The following is a 9,999-nucleotide window of genomic DNA, read 5'->3' as shown; positions in this document are numbered from 1 at the left end:
CTCCAACGGCGAGACCCAGAGCGAGGCCGTCTGCTCGCACCTCTCCTCCTCGCTCACCAACTTCGAGGTTCACTGCGCCGAGGGCACCATGTCCGCTCTTGCCGTGGCCAGGTGCGTGCGCCCCCAGCCCACTCCTCGAAGCCGCAACTGCTGCGTGTGTTACCGGTGCTAACGAGCCGTGTTTTCCTTTGTCCGCGTAGGCTCAGCGAGGGTGATGAGGTGATGCGCATGCTTGTCGGAAACGGCACCAGCGGTGGCGCCACCAGCGACGACATCGCCACTTTCCAGATCGTCATCTGGACGTCGGTCATGCTCATCTTCGCCGCCCTTGCCGCCAGCGTGGTGATGGCTTCTGTGCACGACACCACCGACTCGGTCATCTACAACTCCCCCGCCCTGCACGCCAAGTCCTCCTAAGCGCGCACGTCCAGCAATGTAGACATATTTATTGGAACGCGATCTTTACAACATACCTTGCGATGCAGCCGGTACACACAAAAGGGAGTGAGCCCATATGCCCGGCCCAAGAGGGCGCCCAGACCAAGGCAGGCGGGACACCTTTGCTGGTGGTTGGTTTCTTCGGGGCAGATTAAAATGGAGAACAAACTTTGTAGGTAGAACTGCGCCACACACAAACATTGCCTCTTACGACGTGTCCTCGTAGTGAAGCCGTCCTAGCTCAGTCGGTAGAGCGCAAGACTCTTAATCTTGTGGTCGTGGGTTCGAGCCCCACGGTCGGCTATCTCCTTTTTTCTTGCGCAAGCACCTGTGGTACAAATTGCACACCGTGCGCCATTCTATTTGCCGGAGCCTGAGGGCCAAGTGTCGGGGGTGTAGCTCAGATGGTAGAGCGCTCGCTTAGCATGCGAGAGGTAAAGGGATCGATACCCTTCTCCTCCAATAACCTTTTTTCCCAAGATCAGAAAGCAAACGCCTGGAGGCAATGGGAGGCTGAGGGTCTTGCTCTCCTTTGCCACCTGGTAATACAGCATTGCCACTTCCTTGTCCCTCTTCATCCTTCTGATGGTTCTCTTCTTTTCTGCTGCTGCCTGTAGGCCCAGAGCAACCTGCCCAACTGGGCCTTCTGCACTGACTTGAGCCAGGCAATGAGAGCTGGCTTGATGAGAGCCTGCAGCTGGACTGGTTCAGCTGCACAGTGCTGGACATCATCACCATCCATGCCTATGACCTGCTGGGTGACCTGACCACCTCTTGACTGCTGCCCTATGTCAGCAAGGCTGTTGCCTCAGGCAAGCACCTCATCATTCAGGAGTGGGGTGCCTGCTACTTCTCAATGTCCAACAATGACTCTACCACTCAACCAGGCCACCAGTGACCAGGTAACAACACAACAACCCACACAACCAACTAACCACACACAACAGAACATTTTGCAACTGGGCAGCAGGCATCAGTGAGGCCAGTGTGCCATGGATGTACTGGCAGATTCATCCAACAGGACCCACACTAAACTTGCACTCATTTGAAATGAGAGGTCACAAATGACTGTGGAAATTTTGTTGTGCTAAAATTGTGTGAGATTTGACATTTTCAATTTATAGGGCAGTTTTGAAGTTTTGGATATTTTTTACATTTTGAAGTTGTTCAGAGGTGCACAATAAACTTAGTATCAGCAGGTTGAACATGTAGTCATTGTGTACAAAATAAAGTAAGTGTCCTGTTTTTTTCAGTTTTTTTAACATGTAGGTGCAAATCACCCTGCCATCAGCCATGGCCAACAACAAAGGAACTGTTGAAGCTCCTGAAGGAGGTAACTGCCCCATTGCATACATGCTATTTTCAAAGCCCATCATGCTATGAAACTGCAGGACATTCTATCACATATGCATACACAATAGAATGTTTGCTAATTTATCTCCTCCTAACTCACAAACAAAATCATTTTTCAAAATGACTGGACCTCTCACTTCAAATGATCACAAGTTACTACCCCACTGACTACAAGATTGGCATTGATGATGTCAACTGGCCCACCTTCCAGCAGGTCACCAACTCCACCTAGTCCTCCAACTCCCCTTGGGACTGGGTGCTGTACCTTTTGTACTAGTTGTGATGCAGACCCTCAGCCTCCCATTGCCTCCAGGCGTTTGCTTTCTGATCTTGGGAAAAAAGGTTATTGGAGGAGAAGGGTATCGATCCCTTTACCTCTCGCATGCTAAGCGAGCGCTCTACCATCTGAGCTACACCCCCGACACTTGGCCCTCAGGCTCCGGCAAATAGAATGGCGCACGGTGTGCAATTTGTACCACAGGTGCTTGCGCAAGAAAAAAGGAGATAGCCGACCGTGGGGCTCGAACCCACGACCACAAGATTAAGAGTCTTGCGCTCTACCGACTGAGCTAGGACGGCTTCACTACAGAACGCGCCTGAGAGACAATGTTTGTGTGTAGCGCAGTTGTACCAATTTGTTCTCCATTTTTCTTCGTGGCGTTTTTTCCGCATCTCAGTTTTCTCCCCACACACGAAGATGCCACGCCGTCCGAGGAAGCATATGCGAAAGAAGATCAGGTTCAACGCAAAGAAGAACAAGAAGAAGCTCGAGTTCGAAGACCCGGAGATCAAAAAGCGATGGGACAAGGACAAATCGCCGCACCAAAATTATCTCAATCTCGGGTACCATTTAATCTGTAAGAGATTATGACCATGGCACAACCCCTTCCTCACCACTGCCACTGCAGATTGAAGCTCGATCCCAACGCCACCAACGCTCCTGCCAAAGATCCTGTTGGTGCGCCTCTGCCAAACTCCTCATTTAGTTCCGATTTAATTCTGCCCACATTTTCGCCATTTACTTCATTAATCAATCTTTGTAGAACGATCGATTGTTTTTTGGCATGCCTAATTATCTGGTGATTGATTTCCTTTTCGCCCAATGCAGAGTTCAACGTGCCAGAGCCGGCTCCACGACCCAAGGACAAGCGGATGACCAAGATGGAGGAGCTCTACTACAAGGCGCTCGTCGACAAGCACGGCACCAACTTCAAGGTCGGACTCCCACTCAGTGTTTCACGTCTGAGTTGGGCCGACTCTTATGCGCGTGTTGTGTGCGTGTGTGCGATGATGCGTGTGTGCGACGATGTTGTGTGTGTGCACTCTGCAGGCGATGGCGCGGGACATCAAACTGAACTACAACCAGCTAACGGAGACGAAGCTGGAGAGGAGGGCTCTCTTCTACATCGAAGCCTACAGGAAGCCGGACGAGGACCATAAGAGGAAGCGAGCAGAGTTCCTTGCCGGCGGCGGTAAGAACAACGCCGAGGAAGAAGACGATAACGATGACGGTGACGAAGATGATGACGAGGAGGATGGCGAAGAAGACGGTGAGGAGGAGGAGGAAGATGGCGAAGATGAGGATGAGGATGGCGACGAGTAGTGCACCACTCTCTCCGACTGCCCACAAACAAAAATGAAATACAATAAAAATGAACAAATAAATAAAAAAACACATAAACATTTGTTGAAAAAGTTTTTTGATTATTTGAAAAAGACGAGGTCGCATACCACCCGATCGTCATCACACCACCTCGGCCTCCTCCTTCTTGCTGTCGCTGCCGACGTTGCGGGGTTCGTCGGAGGAGGAGCTGAAGCCGTAGGCCACGCGGGCCTGCTCGCGGGCCAGCCTCTTCTGCTCGGCCTCCTCCTTCTCCAGGAGGAGCTTCTCGTGGACCTTGGCGATGGTGAGCTCGTCGAGCTCCGGTACCAGCGACGTCTCATCAAAGGTCTTCAGCGTCACCACCTCCGGCTTGGTGTCCTTCACACCATCTGATCGACGCGTACGAGTCAGTGCGCGCGTGCGTGGTGCGTGTGTGTGGTGTGTGTGTGTGTATGTGTGGTCGTGTGCGCGTGCGGTGAGGCCGTACCGAGGTAGTTCTTGAAGCGCTTGGCGGTGAGTTCGGCGGGCTTGGGGATGACGGTGCCCGTGCGCTTGGACACTCGCACCTTCGTGCCGTCCGCCAGGTACGACATCGAGATCTTGCACGGCTTGCTGCGCTCGCGATGACACGCAACCATCGTTAAGCAGGAGTGATCGCCGCACGCGCAGGCGCAGGCGCAGCACGACACACGCACACAACGCAGCACACGACACGCGCGTGCAACGCACCCATCGGACGGGTCGACGAGGGAAACGTTGGAGTAGTGGATGGGCTGCTCTCGGTACACGAAGCCGCCCTGCGACTCCTCCGTCGCCTTGATCCGGCGCTTGGCCTGCAGCACACAATCGGAAAAAAAAGAGAGAATAAATACAAACAAATGATGGAATTGCTGGAACGTGTAGCGTGTGCAGCGTACCAATTTGATTCCTCGCACGACAACACGGTTGGTCTTTCGAGATACTTTAATGACCACCGACTTCTTTCCGTGATCTGCCCCCTGCATCACTTGCACCTTTTATCCGATGGAGTAGGGGGGGGGGCATTAACCAGCCAGTCCTTCGCTTGCTGCATTGATAAATGCGATCCTCCTCCGCAAAAATTCCGCTCAAATGGTTGCTGGCGCGGAGGGAGCGTACAGTGTCTCCGCGGACGATCTTCCATGATGTAATGGGGTTTTTGATTTGATTGGATCGGAGGTTGCGAGAGCCGGCGCGCAGCATCTTTAGCAGTTCTTGGTTCTCTTCTGCTGGCCGGGGATGCAAGATGTAAAATGACCAAAATCGATGCAGCAAAAGAAAAAACAATTTTCTTTTCCGCTTGGTAGAGAAATGATTTGTTGCAAACGGGACCAAAGATGAAGATGCTTGCTCGAGATTATGAAGGGGCAGTTGTTGTAGTTGATGGTGATCTTGCGTACAAGAAATAAATATGATCAAAACGTTAATCCGGTACTGCGGCACACCTCTCTGTCGTCTCTTTTTTGTCCCCAACCTGACCCTTCTACTTCCACTACTTACAGGTCATCGTGCTCGGTCGGCAGCATGGACTGTTCGTTGTGTGTCGTGTCGTGTCGCATCGTGTGTTGTGAGCAAAGGGTGACAATCGGTAGCATGAAGCGGAGGAGAGAAAGGACGTACCTTGGCCTCCTTCTTCCTCTGCTCAGACGCCTTTTGCATCTGGTGCTTGATGTAGTCGTGGATGGCGATAGCGATGGCGACGAGGATCCAGAGAATCAAAAGACCTCCAATCACGCCTCCAGCAACGGCCCAGCCCACAACATGATCGTCTGAAAGAGGCGACGTCGCACATGCGGGCATGTGAGCGCGTGTGTCTTAGGGGGGAAGAGGGGACAAAATGGTGCGTGCGTACCGTCACCGCCATCGGGGAGCGAGGTGGCGCACAGCTCCTCGAACCAACCAAGGCGGTTGCCGGTCGCGCTGGCAAAAATGACGTCCTTCACGTAATCGCCGTCGATGTCGCGCGCATACACGTACGAAGGGCCTGTGGCGGTGAACACAACAACAAATTTCGAATTGTTAGAGACGAAGGGGACGAGCGACGATGGCGAAAAGAGTGAAGCTGTAACGTACTGGTAGCGTCGCCGACGGCGTGGGCGTCCCAGGTGTAGAAGTCCGACGTGTCGTACCACTTGATGGTGTCGGCACCGGTGATGGCCACCACGATGTCCTGGTACCCGTTGCCATCGATGTCGGTTACGAAGACCGACTCCGGTGCGTTCTGGTCCTGGTCCACGTAAAGGCCCACCCACCCGGACTGAGCAGGGGCTGAACACACAATGGGGAAAAAAGTGTGAGTCGCTTGGCCCGAAGTCCGACCGTTGACGCACACATGCGCCGCTGTAAGGCGAGGACGTGTGCGCACCCGAGTTGTTGTTGCCCGAGGGCAGGGTGTGGGTGGCGATGACGAGGTTGTTGTAGTAGAGCGTGGTGGCGTTCTTCGACTTGTCCGCCGTAACCACGTCCATGTAACCGTCGCCGTCGATGTCGGTACAGAACACCTGGACCGAGCCTACACGAAGACACACGACAACGCGATCAGCACCGTGCAGCTGCCAACGAACCCAACCAATAGCTTCGATGGCCGAGAGGGCGTACCCGTGGCGGTGGCGATGACATTCGAGGCGAAGGCGGTGCCGGAGCCGCTGGTGTTGTTGAGCCAGACCAAGTCGCCGGTCGACGACGCCAGCACGAGATCCGTGAATCCGTCCTTGTCGAGATCCGCCGCAAAAATAGAGTCGACCGGGCCTGCAAAGAACGAAGATGAGTCCAATCCAAGATCTCATAAGAGAAGTGCAACGGAGCCAGGAGGTCAGCCGAAAACGTACTGCCAGAGTAGGTGACAGCGTTGATGGTCCAGCCGTTGGGCTGCACGTTGGTGATCTGGTTCTCCAGATACGCGATCGCGTCGCCAGCGGCGACGATGTCGGGCTTGTTGTCGCCGTTGATGTCGGCCACGAACAGGCTCCTGCAATTGACAACAGGGGTGAGAAGACGGACAATTGGTTTGATTTGCGAGAAAAAGGTTGAGCGAGAGAGCAGAGTGTGGTCCGACCTGGGAGCGGAGATGGCCGCATCGAGGATCGTGTAGTGAGTCCAGCCGCCGACGTTGTTCTTGAACCAGTGCACCTGGTTATCGGTTTCCGAGGCGGCCACCACGTCAATCCTGCCATCACCTTCAAGAACAACAACAACAACAAGACGTGATGTGATGTGAGACATGAGCCAAAGCTTTGGCTCAGCACAAACCAACAGTTGAGAGGATGAAAAAAGTTATACCGTTGAGGTCGGCGGCGAAGACGGCCGAGGCGTCGTTCACGGTGCCGAGGACGGACGCGGACCAGAGGCCGTCACCTTGGTTGCTGAAGTAGACGACCTTGTTCTCGGTGGCGTAGGCCACTACGACGTCTTGCTTGCCATTCTCTGCTCCAAAAAAAAAAACAAGGTCGTGAAGAGATCAGCACAGTGGGATCGAAATAATCTGCAGAAGCATCAAGATGGAGGGTGGCCCGCAACTGTTGAAGTCAGCAGCAGCGATGGACTGGGGACCACGGTAGGAGCTAGAGATGGTCCTAACGGACTGACTAAATTGTGCGGAGCCGATGCACTCCTTGATAGTTTCGGGATCGAGCGGGAGATCCCTTTTCTTGAAGCTGGGATATGAGAATGATCATGACCTTAGAATCGGATAAATAATCAAGGATAGAATCACAAAAGCGTACCTTTGTGTCTCTGGAATTGACGTCGGCAAGAACAATGTGAAAATCAACGAGATCAGAATGAGGAATTTTCAAAATGGATTGCGCTGCAAGATGGATAAAGTACCTCGGAAATCATTCTCCTGTCCGAAGGACAAACCGAAGAGTGCACACACTACAAGGCACACCACAAGGGCGGTTAATTTGCTCATTCTGTTTCTGTTCCTAGGCTACTCGATGTGATCTCGTTGTCGAGAAGATCTTGCTCGATTCTATGATCAGAGAACAAAGGTCCTTTGTTTCAATCAATCGACGATGCAAGTAGAGACCTTGGCGATGGTTATGGCGCGAATCAAAATCGAAATTAAAAGATTAAAATGGTGGAATTCGTGAGTGCCATAATGTCCAGAATTTCGCCCTGCGGGTCCAATCGAAATACAACTCTAACTCCGTGAAGCGGGCGCTGACGTCAGCACGCGCAAACTGCCCACCTCCAGAAACGGAAAGTGAAGCTCAAAAAGGCAAAACTGTTAGTTGGTGTTTGGCGCCAGAGAGGAGAGCCAGAATCTAACTACGTGCAGTTCACCTTTCACGCGGCGGACGATACTCAAACATTGTACAAGATGAACTCTGTTCTTACATCTTCACTCCTTCTGCTCATTCTGGCAATCTCCGCCTTTGCTCAGGAAGGTTTGGCCCTCAACTCCATCTACAGACACAAGTCGTGCTTCTCTCACAATCAATGATTGATGATGATTTGCAATCCCCCCCCCAACCCACGATGTGGAGTGCAGAAGAGGTACACGTCTTTGATGAGCGCAGGCAAAACACGGGGGCCATCGCCGGTGGCACGATCGGCGGATTCTTCGCCCTGCTCTTCCTGCTCACTCTCGTCGGCCTCATCGCGGTCATCACCGCCTGCAAGCTGAAGAACGGCGGTGGAGGCGGCGGCGGCGGCCGCAGCACCCGGAGCGTGTCGAGCCCCAAGTCGGAGGCGGCCAAGAGCCCCAACACCCCGGCCTCGATCCCGGCCATCGGCCAGCAGAACGATCTCTACGGCTCGCCCGACGAGTAATCATCATGTACACATATGCGCCCTCTTCTCCACTCTTCTTCCTCTCCCTCCTCCAGCTTCATCTGTTTGGCCTCAAAACAACGTTTCTATTAGCCATCATGAGCTGCGAGCACACTCGAAAGGGTGTTGGAGGAGAGAACCTGCGCCTGGCGTAGCTGGTTCCCTCCTGAACTCTCGTGATGAGCGACGCTTCACCAGAATGCCGCGTAGGCGCCCTTCAGCCCCAACTGGATGGTCCACGCAGGTGAGCACCTGTAGGTGTGTGCCGCAAAGGGGAGAGATTTGTACCAGCAGCGGGCCGCCTCCTTCAACAAGAAGAGTGGTGAGTGTTGAAAGAAGACACGAGTGGAGCGGATGGCGACGTACCAACGAAGAGCCGGGTGAAGGTGGGATCATAACAGTGAGTGTACACAGCATTCGGAACGGGCTGGTTGTGCTGCACCAAGAACATGTGTGGGCACAAACGAGCAGTACAGGGCGACTGCGTTGCTTCGTACGTTCTGGGCGAGGTAGTTCCGATACATCTCGTCCTTGGCCTGACATGATCTCAAGGTGTCAGCCGCGACAGTTGTACGCGATTGAGGATAGTGACGTACGATCCAGCCATCACCCAGGGTGAGGTAGGGCTGCTGCGAGTGCTTATCGATCGGTCGGTACTTGTCCGCGCACATGTCGTAGAACGCTAGACGACCCATTCCTCCTCCTACCACGAAGATGATCATCCTCCATAATATACACATCAGTTGATGGACAAGATATACCGATGGAAATGGTCTTCTGGCCTAGGAAGTTTAGCGAGCGGACGCCTGTGTGCAGAGGAGAGGATGATCAGGCTCCAACGATGTCGATATAATGCCTGCATACCCCACTCCTGATCCACCGAGCGGATCTGGTTGATGACGACGCCGGACCGCCGGTCGATCAGCGTGATCCAGTACTGCGAACCAACAGCTGCAAAAGACTGGGCTTTAGCGCTGAAAGCGGCGTTACGGGAGTAAATCTTACCAACCACGTCATGATCTTCTTGTAGGGACATACAAGTCAGGTCGTTCGTATCCTCCAGTGGTACGGTGGTGATCTGTAGAGCAGGGCACAAGGACAGTTCAGCACACCGAAGGGGGAAGGCACTCCTGAATCGGGAGCCGTACCACGTCCAAATTGGCCACATCCCACACCTTGATGCACCTGTGAAGGAAAGGTCAGAAGCGCCCCACTCGCGCCGAGTACTGGCGTATTACCCCTCGCTGCCTAGAGTACAAAACGACTGCAAGACGAAGCACGTCAGCTACAGACCACCCTCAGTGTGCATCACCTCAACGTACGCCGGCTTTACGGTTATACTGTGAGAAGAAGGGTCAGCAAGCCGGAGAAAGCTACTCAAAGAGGGCCAGGCAAACCTTGAGATCGCGCACTTTGAAGGCATGCTCGCGCCTTGTGACCACGGACTCAAGTCGCGGGAGAGTCGCGTCACACAGGGACGTCGACCTCCCCTCGTTTGCGGGTTGGTCGGTGTTGCATCGCCACACCTTGACTGTTCTGTCACGAGAAGCTGTACAAGGGGTATTAGTCAGTGGCCAGACGAGTAGCGCTAGGTTTGTGAGCGAGCGTACAAGAAAGCAGCGTGTCTTCGCTCACGAACTCTGATGCGAGGTATGCATCGCGCAACTGTGAGTCGCCCATAGACATGAGTCTGCTGTGTCGTGTTACCTGAAGAGAACACCCAATCGTCATGTCCCTGTGAGAGCGAAGGACATCAGTTCCTCCTCTCAAGCGAATTGAGAAGGATATGTTACCGATAACACTGCGACCGGAGT

The 9,999-nt window shown here is 53.5% G+C and overlaps 5 protein-coding genes across 5 annotated transcripts; 2 read left to right on the top strand and 3 right to left on the bottom strand.

Annotated features, from left to right (window-relative positions):
- Positions 1-88: 88 nt before the first annotated feature.
- Positions 89-417, top strand: ACA1_143810 (uncharacterized protein; the record flags this gene model as incomplete). The annotated part of the gene is made up of 2 exons (XM_004353477.1): positions 89-111; positions 201-417. 2 exons carry the CDS (start codon positions 89-91, stop codon positions 415-417), a joined length of 240 nt encoding a protein of 79 aa, XP_004353529.1.
- Positions 418-2,488: 2,071 nt separating this feature from the next.
- On the top strand, positions 2,489-3,394 carry ACA1_143800 (ribosome biogenesis protein nop16 protein; the record flags this gene model as incomplete). Its single annotated transcript, XM_004353476.1, has 4 exons — positions 2,489-2,634; positions 2,700-2,749; positions 2,900-3,006; positions 3,122-3,394. 4 exons carry the CDS (start codon positions 2,489-2,491, stop codon positions 3,392-3,394), a joined length of 576 nt encoding a protein of 191 aa, XP_004353528.1.
- A 141-nt stretch (positions 3,395-3,535) lies between these two features.
- On the bottom strand, positions 3,536-4,615 carry ACA1_143790 (ribosomal protein L24, putative; the record flags this gene model as incomplete). Its single annotated transcript, XM_004353475.1, has 5 exons — positions 3,536-3,783; positions 3,882-4,006; positions 4,124-4,227; positions 4,312-4,407; positions 4,532-4,615. 5 exons carry the CDS (start codon positions 4,613-4,615, stop codon positions 3,536-3,538), a joined length of 657 nt encoding a protein of 218 aa, XP_004353527.1.
- Positions 4,616-4,908: 293 nt separating this feature from the next.
- On the bottom strand, positions 4,909-7,249 carry ACA1_143780 (FGGAP repeat domain containing protein; the record flags this gene model as incomplete). The annotated part of the gene is made up of 11 exons (XM_004353474.1): positions 4,909-4,941; positions 5,033-5,181; positions 5,265-5,396; positions 5,486-5,680; positions 5,778-5,924; positions 6,011-6,160; positions 6,241-6,380; positions 6,468-6,588; positions 6,692-6,835; positions 6,929-7,058; positions 7,238-7,249. The coding sequence occupies 11 exons, from the start codon at positions 7,247-7,249 to the stop codon at positions 4,909-4,911; spliced, it is 1,353 nt and encodes a 450-aa protein (XP_004353526.1).
- A 1,153-nt stretch (positions 7,250-8,402) lies between these two features.
- On the bottom strand, positions 8,403-9,381 carry ACA1_143770 (WD repeatcontaining protein 40A, putative; the record flags this gene model as incomplete). The annotated part of the gene is made up of 7 exons (XM_004353473.1): positions 8,403-8,437; positions 8,552-8,621; positions 8,683-8,721; positions 8,782-8,867; positions 8,947-8,991; positions 9,050-9,122; positions 9,334-9,381. Coding segments are annotated over 7 exons (396 nt in total), but the record flags the coding sequence as incomplete, so codon positions are not given.
- Between the last annotated feature and the right edge of the window lie 618 nt (positions 9,382-9,999).

The sequence above is a fragment of the Acanthamoeba castellanii genome, assembly GCF_000313135.1.
Source record: "Acanthamoeba castellanii str. Neff unplaced genomic scaffold scf7180000084709, whole genome shotgun sequence".
In the NCBI taxonomy this organism is placed as follows: domain Eukaryota; phylum Discosea; order Longamoebia; family Acanthamoebidae; genus Acanthamoeba; species Acanthamoeba castellanii.
The sequence above is the reverse complement of the archived record's forward strand: the minus strand, read 5'-3'. Positions and strand labels throughout refer to the sequence as shown.